At 46.3% G+C, this 20,044-nt stretch overlaps 2 protein-coding genes across 6 annotated transcripts in view; one reads left to right on the top strand and one right to left on the bottom strand.

Moving 5' to 3' along the window:
- Window positions 1-517: 517 nt before the first annotated feature.
- pcsk9 (proprotein convertase subtilisin/kexin type 9) lies at window positions 518-6,891 on the top strand. The gene is made up of 12 exons (XM_041935702.1): window positions 518-736; window positions 1,440-1,631; window positions 2,202-2,334; window positions 2,687-2,820; window positions 2,927-3,068; window positions 3,381-3,577; window positions 3,660-3,843; window positions 3,957-4,127; window positions 4,222-4,370; window positions 4,460-4,625; window positions 5,591-5,757; window positions 6,497-6,891. Exons 1-12 carry the CDS (start codon window positions 563-565, stop codon window positions 6,683-6,685), a joined length of 1,998 nt encoding a protein of 665 aa, XP_041791636.1. The 5' UTR covers window positions 518-562; the 3' UTR covers window positions 6,686-6,891.
- A 1,797-nt stretch (window positions 6,892-8,688) lies between these two features.
- Window positions 8,689-20,044, bottom strand: part of usp24 (ubiquitin specific peptidase 24) — a 30,780-nt gene continuing 19,424 nt past the window's right edge. For 3 of the 5 annotated variants that reach the window (XM_041934790.1, XM_041934791.1, XM_041934793.1), the window contains 26 exons: window positions 19,851-19,995; window positions 19,649-19,768; window positions 19,400-19,525; window positions 19,083-19,181; window positions 18,887-18,969; window positions 18,659-18,800; window positions 18,455-18,574; window positions 18,126-18,340; window positions 17,192-17,316; window positions 16,910-17,051; window positions 16,570-16,720; window positions 16,353-16,448; window positions 15,770-15,873; window positions 15,564-15,677; window positions 14,202-14,409; window positions 14,022-14,111; window positions 13,722-13,824; window positions 13,506-13,624; window positions 13,295-13,408; window positions 13,122-13,187; window positions 12,948-13,014; window positions 12,702-12,780; window positions 12,486-12,561; window positions 11,907-11,993; window positions 11,431-11,541; window positions 8,689-11,004 (listed from right to left, as the gene is read on the bottom strand). In XM_041934790.1, the coding sequence (XP_041790724.1) occupies window positions 10,942-11,004; window positions 11,431-11,541; window positions 11,907-11,993; window positions 12,486-12,561; window positions 12,702-12,780; window positions 12,948-13,014; window positions 13,122-13,187; window positions 13,295-13,408; window positions 13,506-13,624; window positions 13,722-13,824; window positions 14,022-14,111; window positions 14,202-14,409; window positions 15,564-15,677; window positions 15,770-15,873; window positions 16,353-16,448; window positions 16,570-16,720; window positions 16,910-17,051; window positions 17,192-17,316; window positions 18,126-18,340; window positions 18,455-18,574; window positions 18,659-18,800; window positions 18,887-18,969; window positions 19,083-19,181; window positions 19,400-19,525; window positions 19,649-19,768; window positions 19,851-19,995 (2,965 nt within the window). In that variant the 3' untranslated portion in view covers window positions 8,689-10,941. Of the gene's footprint in view, window positions 11,005-11,430; window positions 11,542-11,906; window positions 11,996-12,485; window positions 12,562-12,701; window positions 12,781-12,947; window positions 13,015-13,121; window positions 13,188-13,294; window positions 13,409-13,505; window positions 13,625-13,721; window positions 13,825-14,021; window positions 14,112-14,201; window positions 14,410-15,563; window positions 15,678-15,769; window positions 15,874-16,352; window positions 16,449-16,569; window positions 16,721-16,909; window positions 17,052-17,191; window positions 17,317-18,125; window positions 18,341-18,454; window positions 18,575-18,658; window positions 18,801-18,886; window positions 18,970-19,082; window positions 19,182-19,399; window positions 19,526-19,648; window positions 19,769-19,850; window positions 19,996-20,044 lie in introns of those variants that run through there. The other 2 variants (XM_041934792.1, XM_041934794.1) reach the window with 2 other exon arrangements.

Below are 20,044 nucleotides of genomic sequence, written 5' to 3'. Positions count from 1 at the left end.
GTCCCAGTTTGTCATCTGAGCAGCATGAAGCACACGCACCATACTGACAGATAGCAGAGGAGCTCTGCAGGCGCGCTCTGTGCCTCTGAGCGCATCTTTAAACAGATGTGACCAAATCAAATCAGAAATAATCGCGAACAAATGAGCAGTAAAAGCTCACATGCCAAACACTCAGCAGCATCAAAACATGAAGTTGAGGTGAGAGGAAGCCTTGTCTCGGATAATGAGCGGCTGGTTCGGGGAGAGCGTGAAACATGACTCCGCCACAGTAAGAGGTGTTTTTAACGGAGGAGAATCATTCGATACAAAAGCGGTGGCGTGAGCCCCGGAGACGTCAGCAGTCCCCGCCTTGAATTATAAGAATCAATTGTTGGACCCCCCCCAACGATCAGAATAGATGGTTGGAGGCGTGATCTGACCGTCAGGCACGCAGGACGCGCGGCTTTCGGAGGCACCAAAACATCTGGGGAAGTCAGGCTGAGATAAAAACTCATCCGCGGATCTGTGAGGGTTCATAGTTCATTAGATCATTTTTGTGGAAACAGTCCGAGAGCTCTGAAGAATGCGTCGCACCTCGGGCTGGATTGGCTGGACGCTGTGTTTGTGCGCATCTTTGACTGTGAGCGCGCAGGACCACCACGAGGACGACGAGACGAGCCTGGATCTGATCCGCGAGGACGGGACTCCACCTGAAGCCGGAGCCGAGCCCGCTGCCGAGCTCCTCAGGTGCAACAAGGTAATAATGATTATAGCTACTCAGAACAGTTACTCGAGTAAAAGTACAATACTCTGTTTCCTGCGTTCAAACTCTTATTTATGTGTAGAAAAATATTAGCATCAAAATATACGAGTACTAGTAAAAGTACTCTATTACTTATGACTTTAGGTTCTGCTGTGTATCTTCATATATATATTCATAAACATATTTTTTGTTGACAATATTTTGAAGTACCACAAAATGTACTTAATAAGAGTAAACCTTGAGTAAATGTTCTGTTACCTGTTACTGGCTGTTTTTACCGGGGTTTGTGTGCCTGACACTTCTCATTATTGTGCAGACATTAGTGGAATTAATGCAGATTTCACTCTTTATTAATGAAGGATTTTCACATGATTGTGAGCCATTCACTCCGCACTTATAAACATGTTTTATGTCAATGCTTTGCAGACGGTTTTGCGTCTAATAATGCATAAAATAATCTTTACTGGTTGGTTGATCCGGATCAAAGTAAGTTAAACTGACAGGAAGAAGCAGACCCGATTTCTTTCTTGCTTTCTTTATCTTTTGCAATGTTTCCAGGACAACCAAGCGCAGAAAATGAATGACTCACTATCCATTGCAAAGTATTGAGTGACGTTTTCGAAAACCTTTTGCAAGCGTGCCACATTTCTCCAGAGCACCTGCACGCTTCCTGTCTGCCCTCTGTGCTGTGCCACAGGCAGCGTGGCGCGTGCCCGGTCAGTACCTGGTCATCCTGCGTCCGGGAGCGCACGAGTCTCACGTGCAGAGGACCATCAGGAGACTGAGGGCCAAAGCGGCCAGGGGAGGCCACCTGCTGGAGGTCCTGCAGACGTACTCAGGAGCTCTGCGCGGCTTCCTGGTCAAGATGAGCAGTGACGTCCTTCACCTGGTAATTGCTTCACCTGTCAGCAGTCACCTGTTGCTGCTGTGCACATCAGTAAAACCTGAGGGGGTGAAAAAAGGTGTGGGTCAATGTGAGGACACCAACTAGAATTCTAATAAACCAATCAGAATCAGTCAATTAACTGATAATCTTCAACCTCAATGCAAAACCAACACAAATACAATTCTACAAATCCATCGATTCAAATCCAAGTTATAAAAAATATTTATATGTAGTAAAATCCAAATCATAAAAGCTAAATTGAGAGCATCGCTGAGGTCGTTATGATGAGTCCCATTCAACTGCAGGATGTGTCTGGACATCCAGATATGTAGCATGTGTATGGAGAATATAGGGACCCAGCATACCCTTAAATAACGGGTAGAAGAGGAGGCATCATCGGCCACAACAGAGGAAGATCTGATGGACAGATAAACCAACCAGATACCAGACAGATAAGACATGATGGTCTTCAGTCACAGCGGCTTCAAATGAACAGTTTCACCCTCATCAACTTCCTGTGTTTGATTTTTTTTGCTAAAGACCCAAAATGAAAGTTGACTGCATTCCTTCCAGGTGGTGAAGCTTCCTCATGTCCACTACGTAGAGGAGGACTCGTCCATCTTCGCTCAGAGCGCCCCCTGGAACCTCCAGAGGTTACTGCAGCCTCATGGGGGCACCTCTGAAAATGGAACATACAGGCCACCCAGTAAGTGTGTCACTCTCTCACTCTCACTCTCACTCTCACTCTCACTCTCACTCTCACTCTCACTCTCACTCTCACTCTCACTCTCACTCTCACTCACACTCACACTCACACTCTCTCACTCTCTCACTCTCTCTCTCACTCTCTCACTCTCTCACTCTCTCTCTCTCTCTCTCTCTCTCTCTCTCTCTCTCTCTCTCTCTCTCTCTCTCTCTCTCTCTCTCTCTCTCTCTCTCTCTCTCTCTCTCTCACACACACACACTCTCACACACACACACACACACACACACACACACACACACACACACACACACACACACACACACACCTGAAGTAATTCCTCTGTCCTCTGCAGATGATGGAGGCAAGGCGGAGGTGTATCTGATGGATGGCAGTGTTCAGAGTACTCACAGAGAGCTTGAAGGACGAGTGCTCATCACAGACTTCAATAACATCCCTGATGAGGATGGAGTCAGAGTTCACAGACAGGTTACACACACACACAAATGAAACACCTGCATGTTTGTCATCGCAGCTCAGTGGCAAAGCTTTCACACCTGCGTCACTTGCACGTCCGGCCATCTGTCCTTTCCAGGCCAGTCAGTGCGACGGTCATGGCACACACATGGCGGGGGTGGTGAGCGGGTCGGACTCTGGTGTTGCTCGAGGCGTAGGTGTCAATCTGGTCCGTGTGCTCAACTGTCAGGGGAAAGGGAGCGTGTCAGGAGCTCTGGCAGGTAGGCCTCCATCAGAGCTGGTCCCCCATGCAGTGGAGATTAAATGTCATGACCAGTGCCACCCAGCACTGTCCACTGGTTGTGCATGTTTGAGATACTTTCAATAAGCCCGGCAGCTCCTTGCATTGTTACAGCAGTGATTTTATCTGACAAGCAGGTGTAGAAATGGAGCTGTTGTTGCATGCAACCATTATATAGAAACACATATGCAGAGAGAAAGAGAGGGCAGCTACTTCTGCAGAAACAGGGTCACATTTTTCTTAAAACTGAGTGTATTTTCTTTCCCGAACGTCCTTCTCCCGTCCTGGTCAGGTATGGAGTATATCCAAGCGACGTTACAGGCCCGTCCAGTGGATGCTGTGGTGGTTCTGCTGCCTTTCGTTGGTGGTTTCAGTCGGTCATTAAACGCAGCCTGTCGGGACATGGTGGCTAACGGAGCTGTGGTCATCGCCGCTGCAGGGAACTACAGAGACGACGCCTGCCTCTACTCACCTGCTTCAGAGCCCGAGGTTACAAAACACTTCGCCTAAAACAGCCCATCGGATGCATTCACACACACAACCCTTACCTGAGCGTCTTGTGCGTGTGCAGGTCATCACGGTGGGGGCGGTGAACTCGATGGACCAGCTCATGTCGCAGGGAGCCGGTGGCACCAACTTCGGTCGCTGTGTTGACCTGTTTGCACCTGGTGATGACATCGTTAGTGCCAGTAGTGACTGCAGCACCTGTTTTACCTCCTGCAGTGGAACCTCCCAGGCTGCTGCACATGCTGCTGGTATACACACACACACACATACCTGAAATCAGGATGAAACATGAGTGACTAACAACAAAGCAGTCTGTGTGTAGCTGCAGTAGAAGTGCTTTACTTGGTTTGTACATGTGCAGGTGTAGCAGCAGTGATCTTGTCGTCCAATCAGAACGTGTCACCGGTGCAGGTGCTGCAGATGATGCTGCATTATTCCGTGAGCAACACAATCAACTTCCTCTCGCTGTCTGACACACATCATCTCATCACTCCAAACCTGGTGGCGGCCATGCCTCCTGCCAACAGCACAAGTAAGTGACACACACACACACACACGCACGCACACATGCACGCACGCACACACACGCAGCATCCGTGAGTAGCTCACACTGTGTGTCTCTGCAGATGGGGAGCTTCTGTGTCGGTCCGTGTGGTCAGAGAGGTCAGGGGTCACAAGCACTGACAGGGCTGTCAGTCGCTGTCGCCTGGGGGAGGAGATGATGAGCTGCAGCAGCTACTCTCCTGAGGGTGTCCACGTGAGACAAACCATCACTGTGAGTTTAAACCGACTCTCATTTCTAAAAAAAAAAAAAAAACACCCCTAAGATCTGCTTTTTAAAGCTCCTAAACTCTGTGTTTGCAGGTGAGCAGTGGGCAGGTGGAGTGCGTTGCCCACAACGGTCCGGCGGGTAAAGGTGTGCACGCAGTGGCGCGCTGCTGTGTGATAGGTGGTCTGCAGTGTCGGGTCCATGCTAGTCCCGAGCCCGGGAAAGAGGCTGAGTGTGTCGGCCTGCAGCACCACCTGACCGGTAAGTCACAGGCATAGTCTGATGTAGTTTAAATGATATGAGCACACCTGTCCAGCAGGTGTCACTGTTCTGGTGTGCAGAGTTTGAAGTATTAATTTGATATTTTTGGAAATATTTCTTCAATTTTATTTATATAGCGCCAAATCACAACGGAAGTTGTCTCAGTACACTCCATATAGAGCAGGGACAGACTACAGCTGCATAGCTAGGGGCTGGTCCAAGGCAAGCCTGAGCCAGCCCTGACTGTAAGCTTTATCAAAAAGGAAAGTTTTAAGCCTGCTATTAAAAGTAGAGAGGGTGTCTGCCTCCCGGACGTCGACTGGAAGATGGTTCCACAGGAGAGGAGCTTGATAGCTGAAGGCTCTGTCTCCCATTCTGGTTTTAGAGACTTTAGGAACCGACAGTAAGTCTGCATTCTGGGATTGCAATGTTCTACTGGGGTAATAGGGTACTATGAGTTCTTTAAGGTAAGATGGTGCCTGACCATTTAATGCTTTGTAGGTAAGGAGAAGGGTTTTAAATTCTATTTGGGATTTTACAGGCAGTCAGTGTAAGTGTGTTTGCAAATATGTCAAACTATTTCTTTAAAAGGTAAAATTGTTGAAGTCAGGAACTCGAAGGCTTTACTTAATGTAAGTCATCCTTTAAAACTGAACACAAGGTGTGGATGTGGCTGCATGGAGAAGATCTTGGTCAATTATGCTAGTTACCATGGTAATCTCTCTGAAAGTAGTACTCCATGCCATCATAAATACCAACTATGTATGCAGTACAAAGAGCAGTGCTGTTACAGGCTGTTATACTATACAGGACAGTAGTGTAACTTTACATTTCAGTCCTCTATCATCAGCTTCATGGGGATTCCTGTGTGGATCGGTGCTTGTCTGAGACTCACTCATGGACAATACTCTCAAAAGTTTTCTGGTGCTTGAGCTGGTTTTAGCATGCAGCTCGTCTCTCTCCAGGCTGCACGTCTTGGTCCACCGCTGAGATCTCGTCTGGCTCCCGTCCACATCACGGTGATTGGAAGCGCTGCATTGTGAATGAAGGTGTGACATCACAAGCCGTGTGCTGCCACGCTCCGTCTCTGGAGTGTCACCTGTTAGAAAACATATCAGCTGATAAAGATCAGGTAAAGATGTCAAAAAGAGAGAAATGTTTTGAATTTTTCCCTCATGCCTTTACTCAGTGGGTGATTTGATGGGGGATACCATCCACCAAAATGCATCCCCCTTGTTAACCTGCCATCCCCCCAAAGAGTGCAGAGGCAGAGGGCTTGTGTAGTTGAATATGTTCGTCTAGTCTGCCACACTCTATCGTGCAAGTTAGAATCTATGGCTGCGCCCTTAGCTCTGAAATATCAGTAGCCTAACTGCTGAGTATTGATAAATCCATGACGCTGTCCATGGTGCTGAAGTAGACGATTTGTCCCTGTAATTCTCACTCTACTGTAAATTTTGTCTCAGATCTATGATCTTCTCCAAACTATATACAACCCTGATTCCAAAAAAGTTTGGACGCTGTGTAAAACATGAATAAAAACAGCATGAACTGCTCACAAAGTGGTGAACCTCGCTCCATCCTCGCTTGTGAACCACTGAGCCTTTCCAGGATGCTCCTTTCATACCCAATCATGATACTATCACCTGTTACCAGTCAACCTGTTTACCTGTGGAATGTTCCAAACAGGTGTTTTGGAGCGTTCCACAACTTTCCCAGTCTTTTGTTGCTCCTGTCCCAACTTGTTTGAAATGACACAAGCTGCCTGTAATATTTCTATGGCATACCTGTAAGATAGAGCAGATGTAGAAGGCAGATGTAGTTTTACACGATCAGGGTTTGGGCTTCACATCGCTGCTGTTCTCTCGCAGGTCGAGGTGTCTTGTCCCTCTGGATGGACTCTGACAGACTGTAGCACCATCTCTCAGGGCTCTGCCATCTTGGGGCCAGTTGCTAAGGGCAACAGCTGCCGTGTCCGCAGCGCCACAGGGGCTGTCGGGGCAGCAGGCATCGCCGTCTGCTGTCGTGTCAGACCAGCCAATGCCACGGCTCCTCACTGATCTGCTCTCACACCACTTGGATGTTCAGCAACTTGATATTTCTCTAATTAAGATACCTTTAATGTTGTCATCCTATATCAGTAGCTGTGTGCGCTTCTGTAAAGCTGTTTGTGAGTGTTTTAGTTGTAGGTAAAAATATGCTCCAGTACACAGACTTATATACTGTATGTTGCATCATCTCATACTGTCTTTTTAGCTATTTTAAAACTACATACTTTGTAAAATGTAACCAAATATTTTTGTATTTTTACAAAACAATTATGATAAAGAGCTTTCATGAACATACAATCTGTGTATTCTTTTTAAATAATGACTATGGTCTTTACAAATGGATAAATTCAAGTGAACTATGAGAACTTAATCATTTTAAAGACAAATAATAAACTGAAGCAGCTAAATGGAGCTCAGGGATTATTAAGTGTTAGACTTGTCAATTTCCTACTGCAGCATGTCAAAATATCTTACGTGAGAAAGACCTATGGAAGGACACAGAATGGATATGCTTATTCATCAGAGCACAAACAACTCACCTCATACTGAGTGTTTCCAGTTCAGCCTGTAGGTCGGGCATATCCAAACTATTCCATAAAGGGCCCGTGTGGCTGCAGGTTTTTGTTGCAACCAGTCGATTATCAGCTGAAGACTGAGATCAGCTGATTAAATGAGTCCAGCCTGGTGTGCTCCTCCTTGGCTGAAATGAAAACCTGCAGCAACACGGCCCTTCATGGAGTAGTTTGGATATTTCTGCTGTAGGTGAAGAACCAGAGAGGTTCAGTGAAGCAGAGGCACAGCTCTGGATAATCAGCCTGACATGCAGCTTGATTACTAAACCAGTTACCTTCTGCTCACGTTTTTAGTCTGCAACACTGAAATGCATTCATGCCAAAGCAGCTTTTAGGATTCCACAGCTCAAGCCAAAGAAAGAGCTGATTTAACAAGTGCCATTAAAGCCAAGTACACTCATTGGACCTTACTGTATTGGACTTAGACTTCAGCATGGAGAACACCACGGGGACACTGATCTAACACCGCCACCTGCGGTGCACTGATGAGTGGACTGAAGTTTGATTACAACAGGAAATCTGGTACCACTGCTGCTCAAGCATCATGACAGATGTCTTAGCAGTGAACTGATTATTCTAAGCAAGAACATAAGCCATGATATGAGGCTAGAGATATGCATGAATACATGAGTGGAGTGAACCTGATTACCCATTCTCAGTCCAACAAGAAGAAGCACAGGTGTTACGAATAACAATGATGATGCTTCATTCTAGTCAAGTGTCCCATGACAGTGTGACAGAGGCAGCTAAATGGAATCCAGCCATCATTTGCACAATTCACACCTGTGCACACCTACTGCATCAAAATGTCTTGAGTATAAAAGCCTATTCCTCGTCTGTAGGGTTAAAACAGATGAGTTGTTCAGAAATCCTGCAGAAATTAACATGTTAAAAAGGTACAAATGGAAATTAAGGTGCACCAGCACTTTGTTCCTGTCCTGGAATAAAGCAGTGAATAATTTGTGGAGCTGTAAACATACATAAAAACAATGTTTACAAAAGGTTGTGCATTCCAGTTTATTTTATATCAAATTTCCCCTTGATCAAACTCTGATGTACAAATTAAAACTGAGTTTTAACATGCATTACAGAATCCTGCGATGGCAGAAGTGAATTCTCAAAATTGAATGACAGTAAAAACCCATACAGATGCCAATCCCTTCCCACGCACTTCCCCCTCCCTCCCTGCAACCTGGGATTAAAACAAAAGATTGTTTTGAATTTTTTTTTCTTTTTTTCTTTTTTAAGTAGTTGTGGTGATGTAGCAGTGGGACAAACCTAAGAGAGACTCTTGGCTGAATGCGACTCATGTTGCCATGGCCATGTGTCGCTTGGCACAGACTGCATGCAGCTCCATCAGATAGCACATAACCAGCCACAGAGAAGGGGCGTACGTCTGTGACAGTAAGTGCTCAGGACCAAATTACACAGCAAACAACATGTGGGGGCGGGGGGCTGTTTTTTTTTTTTTTTCCTCTGTCACACAGAAAAGACAAACTTCACCACCACTTACTGCCACACATGCAAACGTGCCGGAGAGCACGACGTGACATTCACATCTAGTGAGATAGAGAGGAAAATGGGCAGGGTGGGGGGAGATGGAGGGGCTAAAACAGTGTCTTCCCTCTTTTCAGGCTTTGAGGACGCATAGGAGCCTCAGTGGATTGATCACATGACGACCCCCAACAGAAAACCGTTTTGCATGATCGCTTCATCGGTCTTCACACTGTAAACATTAACCTGTTAAAGCTGAGAGCTAATCTGCTAAACTAGCTTAGGCTCATGTCTTCAGAACATCTGAGTGAAAGTGTGGCTTCCTTAAAACTAACTAGCATACATCAGTATCTACAAAGTGTCTCTGCTTGAGTGCAGAGTGAAAAGAAGCAGCATTTTACCATCATTGAAACCCTGTCCTGTTACCTACACCCTGTTTTATTAGGGTAAAACTCACCCCCCCGCCCTCCCACATACACACAGAACCAACAACGAACACTTACATTCCTACAATCCTTTGTCACAACACACAGAGGAAATTTTCCCTGTATTATTTTGGGTCTAATGGGGATGAAGAAGCCCTGTTACACTCCTACAGCGAGACTACTTGACCACAGGAGACATTGGATTGGTGTTAAACGTGAACACACCTCCTCAGAGATGTGATGATACAGCGTCAGAGGTGGGGGGGGGGGCGGCGGCGGCGGGGGAGAGATCGGGAGGTTAAGGCACTTCAAGTCTCCCGATGATGACAGGGACGATGGATGCAGGCTGTTGTTGTATGAAACTAGAGCTACATTTGGGTTCAGCTCCTCTGTGTGTGTTTCCAAAGGTAGACAAAAGCAAAAGGCAAAGCAGAAAAGAAAACTCCACTGACAAAAAAAAAAGAACCTGATAAAGCAGAGGTAACAGTGAGGCGAGGAGGACTTGTTCTTTGTGTTCGTGAGCCAAGTGAATGAGTGACACACATTTGCATGTTTTTCACAAGTTCTATCATAGTGTATTATTCTGTGTGTGTGTGTGTGTGTGTGTGTGTGTGTGTGTGTGTAACCTTGGCACCTAAAAATAAAACATGCTCCTGAGCTCCCCCTCAGTCGGCACTGATGGCCCACCATGTCTGATCTGTGCGCTTCCAGATCAGCTTTTCTTGCATAAGGCTTTAGTCCCTAAACATCCTCTCCGATAGTCAATCCAACCAGAGTCAAAGAAAAGTGGCAAAAAAAATAAAAGACCGCGATGAAAAGGATAAAATCCGGCACACGAGGCTGCCTGACAGCGAGAAGAAAGGAGTAGAGGGAGAGCGTTGACCACGGCGCTGCTCGTTTCAGATTCGCCGAGGGCCGGGGCTTGTCCCGTTTCTAGGAAAAGCTCCTGCCCTGTGCTGCGTCCCCATGGCAACACTGCGGTCGCCGGGGCGAAAGGTTAAGTCACAGGCAGAGTGGCTCGCTATCAGGGTTTCCATGTGTCTGCATAAGTGGCACTGAAAATCCAAGTTGTTAAAAGCAAAAGAAGAGGAGGGCACGATCGCGAGGAGACTTTAGAGGAACTGACCAGTGCTGCTGTACGTCACAACAGACTGGGCCAGACTATAAAGTGCATACTTATTCCCCACCCCCTCCCGAGTGCTTGTGTGTGGAGGTGTTCCTGTACAAGTGCACACGTGGGTTTCTAAGTTCCTCTGGACCGGCTAACGTGACCTCTTGCTATTTGCATGGCTGTGGAGACGAGCGCAGGAGACTTTAAAATATTATCTTACACTGGAAATTACATCTATGGAACAAATCTTTACAATATGAATATGTCTATGTAGATACATTGGCAAATATGAGCAGAAAATTGTTAAAACACAACCCAAACCCATCCTCCACCTTGCTGTCATTCTGAGTGAATGAATGAATAAAAGGATAAACTCAAGTCATCCGTGACTGTGGAAGGTTTCTGCACTTCCCACTGTAATCAACTCTGCTGCCCTTAATGATAATGCATCTCCATCATCGCCTTGGCTGCTCTGAAAGGAAGTAATTTATGATTTATTCATAGCTCCTTCGTTGCCGTAGCGACCAAGAGAATAAGTGTTCTGATTGGCTTGTTGTGGAGTCCTAAATGTCCTGACCAATCAGAGGCAAAGTGCAGCCCTTTCAATTGGCTGCCCGGAGCTGTGCCGCCTCTCCTGCGGAGGGATCCTGCTGGTTAGAGGAGCTAGGGGTCTACGTCTTCTAGATCGCTCTTCGAATCGCCGAGCATCATGGGAGACTCCGACCCCTGGGAGGGAGACAGGGTGTGCAGTTAATATGAGAACAAAGAAATTAGGAAAAGGAACAAATGGTGAAATGTCAACGTGCTAAGCAGTGACAGTGGGATGATAATCTCCACACAACACATCCGAATCTATGTGTAGTATTCATAGATGTGCCAGAACAAGTCTGACACTCTTGTGCTGTGTGGGCATCCTGTCAGGAACAGCAGGAGTCAGAGAAGAATGGAACAGCTCAAATCCACCGCTAATAACAACCGTGGGAGGTACCAAACTGCCTTTACAGCTTTTGACAGAAGCCTGTGAGATGTTCCATTTTTGTCCCATTCTTCTCTTTCTGGCTGCGTGAACTGAGCGAGAGCTGCTGTAAAGCGATGAGTCACATAAGAAGCTCGCTGTGCTGAGCAGCTGGGACGGTTGAAGCGGAGGGCTACCTGTCGGAGGCTGCGGTCTGCGTTTTCGTTTGCCGGGCTGCCGTCAGAGCCGTTACTGCTGCCGGACTGCTCCTTCTCGTTTAACAACGCTGTGGCATAGGCCAAGGTATCCTGCAGAGTTTCATACACACACAGTCAACCAGGAGTGAGTGACACGAGAGCAGAGGAGAAAAATAAACGTAAGTATAAGCTGCAGCGTGTGTGTTTGTGTAGTGCTGGAACTGGAGGCGGTCATGTTGAAATACAGGCGACTACTGGGGACACATTTCAGGCCAGTTAATTGAGCAGGTTTTGTCCAATTGGGGACAAAAGCTGTGTCCCCAGCAGTGAAAAAGGCTGATTTTGAGTCGGTGATTAAGGTCAAGGTTAGGTTAAGGAAGAAGTGGTTTTGGTTAGGGTAAGTCTATAGGAAATGAATGTAAGTCTATGTAAAGTCTCTAAAAGTTACCTCAGTCAACGTGTGTGTGTGTGTGTACCTGTGCAGAGATCGTGCGCTGGAAGGTTTTATTGGTGGAAGTTTCATTGGAGACGTTGCTCTGTGGAGTCCAGTAATGCTCTGTCATCTGAGGGGAGAGGGAACATGATGCAAATGAGAGACACAATGGAAAAGCTACAGAAACATCCTGTGAAAACAGCTGAAATGGTTCGCTAAAAGTAATGCATACACAGTTTAAATAGCCAACTAAATGGATAAATGGTTGAAATGTCCATCTTCTGCTCCCCCGAGCTGTGGCAGTAGTAGTAAGAATGTTTCACCAAACAGACATGAACAGTGACACCGTATCTACAGACATCGTAACTATAAAAGCTTTTATCCGTTAAATAGTTCAAATTAAAATCAAATGAACATAATGTGGAACATGACGGGCGGTGACAATGAAGCTGTAACACAGTTCATCTCTGAGGGGCTGTGGGGGAATGTCACATAAAAATGACTGGGACTGGGAACCACTGGTACAGAGGTTTGAAGCTGGTCCCTGGTTAAAAGCTTAAAAATTACTAAAAACTAAACACGCACAGGATGCAAGTGACGACACAGTGTTTTAGAAGCTTGCCTTTTTTTGCAGCCACTGAACTGCCCAGCTCCAGTGACCAGACAGGTCCTTAAAGTAGTCCTTGGCTGGAGCACACCTGGTGGGGAAAATAAAAAGAGGCTCTGAATTATGGGGCCCGGGTATCTGCACGAATCCACGAAGTATCATGCACAATGAAGAATATCTAAAAGAGTCGCCACTCCCGCACTCAATCTTCTGACCCTTAGATGAACTCACTTCTGAGCCAATGTGACGAGGAACTTCACACACTGGTAACAGCGTCTGCTGTCCACGTTGTTGCTCTGGTGCATCAAAGCTGAGAAGAAAAAACATTTAGTCGTACGCTCGATAAATCCATTTCATGCACACGCACAAACTGCCGATGTTGCCAAGAGGCATGGCAGCCTACCAACAATGTAAATAAGGAAAACATTCCACTGTAGATGAATATAAACTACAACGACACAAAACACTAACACATACCTAAAAGGCCCTTCTCCGACTCAAAAGCATACTTGAGTCTCTGGGCTTGCAGAGGGTCCTCCATCACCTGATGTGAAAGATTTAACCGATGTTAGCAAAGCAGATCATAACAGTGGTCTGATCTGACAAAGATCTATAGATGGAGGGTCAAGGAGTCAACTGATGATCACTCACTAGCAGCTCCTGCAGCATCTGAAAAATGTTCTTCAGTTCATGAGGTGGAGCCGACTCCAGCTGGGTCTGTGAGACGCAAAGAGTTCAGAAGGTCGAACACTCATCACTGACTAAAAGTCTGTGAGCTCTGACAGTTGTTTCTCTGAGGTTTGGGAAGCTTTTTTTTTTTTTACCTTGAGCAACTGCAGCACACCAAGGGAGAAGGGCTCGTTACAGTACGAAGTGTAGGTCACCATCTCTATCAGGAGAGCCAGGGGACCCGACAGCTCACGCATGGCGAACATCACCTGGTGGAGATTCACAATGACAAAAAAGAGGGTCTGAGCCTTTTCATGTTTGTCACACATTTCAAAGTTTAAAATCAGTTGTTGCTTTGCATGTTACCTCTAGAAGGTAAGGCTGTCCCTCTGGCGTGAAGAGTGAGGCCAGGATGTCGGCGTGGAGCGGGAGGAGCGGGGTGGAGGACGGGACGCCGCTCACGCGCAGTTTGAACCCTCCTGGAGCTGCGCAACAGGTGAGAAATGACAGAGTGGGAATGAGAGCTGGGTTGTACAAAAAACACCAAAGCTGCAACCCTCGGGATTTGATTTATCGTCTCACCCTGCGTCCGCTGGGGGTTGAGGTCAGAGTGTAGAGTGATGAGGGCCAGAGTGCTGTGGAGGTGAAGGAACTCCCGAGCCTGAGCTGGACTCCACCGCCGGTTCTGTGGGAACGCCGAGAAACAATTTAAACAAACTGCTATTTTTACATGCAGACCACATTCAAAACGTCTTAAAACAATTAACAATTCAAAACCACATTTACATTCTTAGCATTTTGTGGATGCTTATTTCGTAAGGGAGCATGGGTGCAGAGTTAGAATAACAAAAAAACGTATATACTTATATCATGCAGCTGTACCTGGTTGTTTTGCCGATTGGGTCCCAGCAGGAAGATGAGCATTCGGCGATAAGCTGAATGTTTCAACAACAACTGGCAAGGGCCGCAACCCTGAGAGAGTGAAGAGAAAGACAAACGTTACTTTGAACACTGAAGAAGGCAGAGAAGTCTAAATCTACGTATCAGTTGATGGTTTATTACCCTCTGAGCGAAGTTGCTGAAGAGGCCAAAGTACTGCGCGCAGTTTTTCACATTCTCTGGAACGTCTTTGTCCAATAAGGAAAGCAGAGCGTCAGTCAGGTTGTCCAATCCAGGGTCTCCAAAGTGAAGCGCGCTTTCAAGGGTCTTTTCAAGGATGGACGCGACCACCACCCTCACCTCCCTTACACTGCACTCCAACAGACAAACCCTGAGAGGAGATATAATCAGTATCAGTGCTGTAAATGAGGAGCAGAATGAACATAAGAGGAAGGAAACAGCACTCTGAATTTAACGTGATGAAGCGTAAACATCAGTCTAAAACACCATTTGTGTGAGAGACAACACTTGATGCCGTGCTGGAAGCTTTGGCCCTGAGACACACAGCTGAGTGCGACAGCATGTCTCCTTTCTGTGGGAAGGGGTGTGTGGTGTGCAAAGGGGGCCGGGGGGAACGTCCGATGTTCAACAACCAATCATGTCTGAGGACCGTATGATCACCCCATGTCTTAACACATTGTTGTGTAAGACACCTTTCTTGAAGACATAGACACTTTTTGGAAACTCTGGCTGGTGTTTACATTGCGCAGTGACAGTGACCTGTTCGTTCAGCCAATCAGCATCCAGTCAGTGAGAAACAAGCGCACAGGTGAAAACTCCTGTTGTCAGCGCAGACGCAATCAAAAGCATGTTCACGAGTAATGCTCAGATGGTGCATTTGTGGGATTAAAACATACTGCAGAGATCTAAAGGACCATTGTTTACTGTATAAAGCTAGAGAGTGTAAGTATGTGTGCTTTGGCGGCTGCTGCAGCATTACCAGGGTACAATTATTTGACCCTGGTCAGAGAGTTCAATGTGAATTGATTAGAATGAGGGAGCAATGCCGCGAGCTGCCAAGTCTGTATTGCATATCACTTGGACAGCTACAAAAATGCTGCAGTGATTAAACCCAGGCCAAGGCCCCAACAAACAGGCTCGACGCTTCAGGAACTGCAAAAAGCTGAAAAGGCTGATTGTGTATTTGAGATTGCTGCTGATTCACAGTCTTGACAAGCAGCAGCAAAAACGATAGTCCGAGAAATTTTAGAGGCTTTTTCCAAACCTTTTGCGGAGCAGGTGGACAGAAAACTGTCTGTTTTCATGACAAACTAGCCATCAGACCAATACAGTTACAGCTTTGTTAGGTGTTGTAATTAGCTGAAAAAAATGTCGGAGCCATCTTTCTCTAATTTGCACGACAGGTTGCCCATTCCAGACCCCCCTCTCACGGGCTGACACAATATGTATCTCATATGTGACCAAAAACAGACTGTACATACGAAGCAGGTCTGCGGGTTTAGCAGCCGGCCAGCAAACACTGACCTGGTGATCTCTCGTCCCTCCTGCCCAACCAGGTACTGCACCATCCACTGGCACGCTTCACAGCTTTTAGACAGCAACACCTCTACTGTCGCCATCCACTCCTCTGTGTCCACCCTGCAGGAGGTTACAGATGTAACACAGGTGTAACACAGCTACTTATGCAGGATGTTTATTATTGATGGGTGTGGATGTATGTGCTGGCATACCGGAGTTTCTTTTTGGTGTGCAGGTAGGTGTGAAAGAGGAAGTGCACAGCCAGCTGGAGACTCTCTTTGGCCATAGGTTGGTAGTCTGGATGCTTCAGCTTTGTCTGCAACACACACAAATATCTTTGTCTGGAAGCCACAAACTCATCACTGACGATCACACTGCCTGTGATTTATTGCTGTGATGTTTAGCTATACTGCTGTAATAAATAATGTATTCCAGCTCCCTGGTAGCCTCAGTGTGGCGCTTTCATTTCACGCAATCCACCAAATCACACTCGCAATGTTTGAATGACCAACATGGACTTGTGCGATCAAAGCCAAAGGTGAATTGAAAAAGCAGTCAAGCAGACATTTGATTGGTGTGAGCGAAAACAGGGATTCTTGCTGTATCTACCACAAAAAGTATCGCACCAAAGGGAAAAAGTAAAACAAACACGATGCAAATGTAGAAGGGAATATTTGTTTTCCGAAAACTGAGAGAAATATTCATGACTTCAATATTTGCTGCATAAAATCAGGCTGAACATCAGTGAGCAGCTCTACTATGTTCCATCCAGGAAAATCAAGCAGAAGCACATACTGCATTGACGGAGGCCAGGGAGAGGGTGAAGTTGAAGTAGTCGCTGTTGTAGACGTCTCTGTTCCTCATGAACTTCAGGTTCTCGTCTCTCACCATCTACACAAAACACAAACCCAGAGGTCAGATGAACCCTGCTCTCCCTCCCTCACTAACAGAGCAATGGTTGTGACTTTCTTCCCAGCGACCTCCGTGTTGTTTCTCCAAGTCATCGCTCTACCTGATAGATGCTGGCAGGCATCTTCTCTACAAACAGGCCCTTCTTCTCTCCCTTGCGGACCAGGCGGGCGAGGAGGGTGAGGCGGTCGTTGTTGGCCCTGGGGGGGCGAGGAGAGGACTGTGGTGAAACATCAGGAGAGGACGGGGCAGATCTGGGAAATACAGACACACAGCATAGATACTGACAGGTTGGTTGTTGCACCGCTGAAGTTTTTTGGAGATATTAATAAAGGCTGATTTTTTTTTTTTAACAGTGTTCCATTATGAATTACTCTGATCTCCAAACATGATAATGTCACAGTGACGCCGTGAATGTAGTGTATGGAAGGCGGTTCACTCACAGTGTAAGGTCCTCAGCCTCCTGCCTCATGATGCTGACTCTGCTTTTTTTGGGCAGGACGGGCGAGTTCTGGTCACTGATCTTCTGATAGAACAACATGTAGGCGTTCCAGTACCTCCTCCTCATATCAGGGTATGGGTTGGCTGCAAACACACATGAATGAAAATACAGAAATATTAATGAACTCTTCTGATATTTTCGAACTTTTAAGATGGCAACTTGTGGTTGTTATGTTTAGCGACTGAATGCACTTTATTACAAAGAGGTTATGTATGCCACTCACATTGGTCATAAACTTTGGGACGGTACTCTCCACCAAAGCACTCGTACTCCAGAGTCTCATCATTCATATCGAACTCCTCCACCACGTTGTCGTTGAACTTGTACCAACGTCCGCGGGCGCTACCACTGAGAGATGAGGACAAGATTAGATTAGATTCAGATTCATCCCAATTCGCTCCCTCAGAACTGGAAACTCAGCATATGCTTGAATGAATAATAATTCAATCATTAATTAAAAAAAGCATCCATAAAAAAACATGTATGCACTGTTTTGACTCTGTAGCAGACGGGACAAAAACAGGGTCTTTTCTCTCACAAGATTCTATCACATCATACTGGTCAACATACTGCAGAGCACGTTTGTCAGCATGCCCTGGTGTCCACCTGTATGCCAACCAGCCTGTCTGGTGTCCAAAGATCAGATCACAGATCTCTTACTGACAAAAATAACGGACTTCGAAGCAGCTCCAGAATGTGTAAAATTTCGTGGAGCGTCAGCGTCCTGAGAACAAACTTTCTTTGTTGTAGTCTTAAGTGGGGATAGGAACGAGCGAGTGAGCGAGAGAAGGGTGCCAAATATTAGCTCCTGTGGTTTCTTTACATTCCACTTCTTCAGTGAGCATTCCTGCCTTCCAGAGCCAGACATCTGGAGATGCTTACAAACTAAACCAGGACAGCCCACACAAAGTCTGATGCTGCATTCATTTGCCCCAAGGAGGTCCTTTAAAATCTGCCTGGAAAGCTAAAGCAACGGATTAACGTGCTCTGCTAATCACTGGCTATGCGCTTCTTATGTAAAGTCGGAAGAGGAGCTGGAAAATCTGATCAGAGAGCAGCACGTAGCTCTGGTAAGCACATGAAACCAGAAATGTGTTTGATTTTCAGGGATTAGCCCTTTAAATCAGCAGGAGGAACTTCACTACAGAGTCTCTTACCGTCTATCTTTAATGAAAGAGTAATAGTGTCCGGCATGTGCCTGGCCGCTGTGGACAACCACTCCCACGAGTTCATAGTTCTCAGAGATCGTGACTTTCTTCCTGGGCGACCCTCCTGAGGTCCCATCGCCTCGCCCCTCGCCACCCTCCCCGCTGCAGTCTTGGCGAGCCATTCCAGCGACGGTGTAGGGCTCCATGTTCAGCACCCAGGGGAACTGTGCAGCAACAATACAGAATTCATAGAAATCAGATTTACACTTCTGGGATTTTGGGGTGTAGCAAAACCAGTGCATCCCACTGAGTGGAGATTTGTGACGAGAAATACACACCCGAATCTGTTCATCGTATTTGATGGAGCGTCCGCTTTCCCAGTCGAAGCCGAAACGCATGAGGTGGATACAGAGAACGCTGGGCAGGGATTTGATACAAGTCCTCTTCACTGTGGTTCTCTGTGCAGATGGACAGGAGTACACATTGTAAGTACACATGATATCAGTGTGGCAGAATGAAAGCATGCACAGCACTATACACACCTTCTCCTTGCATTTCTCACAGTAGTAGGCGTTGCTGCCCTCTAGCACCTCTCCTCTAACAAACTGGTCCAAGGAGATCTCTAAACTTTGACAAGACGTCACTCCGAGGTTCAAAGCCATGAACGTTTCTTCACGCTCGTATCTGAGTAATAAAAAGGCATAAGGTTGAAAGTTATCTGTGATGCATCTCAAAATGAAATAACACTTAGAAAGAAAGCTCTTGCTTACCGGTGAGGACAGTCTTTACAAATCTTCTGGTCGGAGAAGATTCCCTGAAATGTGTTTTTGAAGATCTGTTCTCGACCCATTTTCTGGTGGAAAAGGGGTTTTATCGTTAATCATATAATCATAACTTAAGACGTGTTACAAATACTCAGCTGGTGTCTTTTTTTTTATTTTAAATGATTGTGGGAGTGAGTTTTACCTTGAGGTGCTCGTCAAGCTGGTCCACCAGGCTCGTGAAGAACTCATAAGCATCCTGTTGTTCTCTTACATACAACTCCTTGTTCCACATCTTGAAGATCTGCCACAGACATAACACATTTGCACATGGACAACAGCTTTGTAACGAACTGAATAAAACTAAAATATGCAGCAGAACATATTAAATCATCAGCACTCTGATCAGTTTTCTTAATTAGACAAACTCACCACAGCTTGTTACAAACTACTGACACTGTTTTTTGTTCACTGTGTGAATAAACTCTCACTTTCAACTTAATGACAATGCCCAACTGTTACCTTCCAGAAGTTCTCAGGTACGTAGTACTGTAGTTTGCTCTCCATCAGATGTCCAAACAAAGACTGGACCTGGTAGAAGACGCTCTCTTCAGGCTGATCGGTGTCATCCTCAATGGACAGGAAAGCCTTAAAACCAGACACACATACTCACTGTGATAGGATTCACTGTGTGGAACTCAGTCTGGACTCAAAGAGCAGCTGCCCTCTGGTGACCATAGTAGGTAAACAGCAGATAGAAAACACATGTACCTCTGGTAGACCGGGCTGCATGTAGAGCTGCTGGAACACAGCATTCATGTAACATGTGGCTCCGCCGTTCTTTAACCCCACAAAACCTGAAACTGACCGGCTCTCTACGGGGGGTAGATACTGAGCGAGACACACAGAGAGTTAGATTCACAGCTACAACATAATTATGTAGAGAGAAATGTTATTTTGATCAGTGTCTTACATCGAACTCCTTGCAGAGGGAGGGATCAGACTGGTGGTGCATGGACATCAGCTCTCTGGTGATGAGCCTGAGGTTTGATAGAGAGCTGTCTGCCAGCATCACCAGCACCTCGTAGGCTGCTAGCCTGCTGCTGGCTGTGCTGCACCTGACCAGGCACACATGAAGAAGACGACAAGGATTAAGCTAGCGGTTTG

Source organism: Chelmon rostratus, chromosome 4, assembly GCF_017976325.1.
Source record: "Chelmon rostratus isolate fCheRos1 chromosome 4, fCheRos1.pri, whole genome shotgun sequence".
NCBI classification, from domain to species: domain Eukaryota; kingdom Metazoa; phylum Chordata; class Actinopteri; order Chaetodontiformes; family Chaetodontidae; genus Chelmon; species Chelmon rostratus.
The sequence above is the reverse complement of the archived record's forward strand: the minus strand, read 5'-3'. Positions and strand labels throughout refer to the sequence as shown.

Excerpts from the sequence above, each read along its gene's own strand:
- pcsk9 (XM_041935702.1), top strand. The coding sequence starts at position 563 with ATGCGTCGCACCTCGGGCTGGATTGGCTGGACGCTGTGTTTGTGCGCA. Across the intron at positions 737-1,439 it reads AGCTCCTCAGGTGCAACAAG|GCAGCGTGGCGCGTGCCCGG; the intron begins GTAATAATGATT and ends GCTGTGCCACAG. Across the intron at positions 2,821-2,926 it reads GAGTCAGAGTTCACAGACAG|GCCAGTCAGTGCGACGGTCA; the intron begins GTTACACACACA and ends TGTCCTTTCCAG.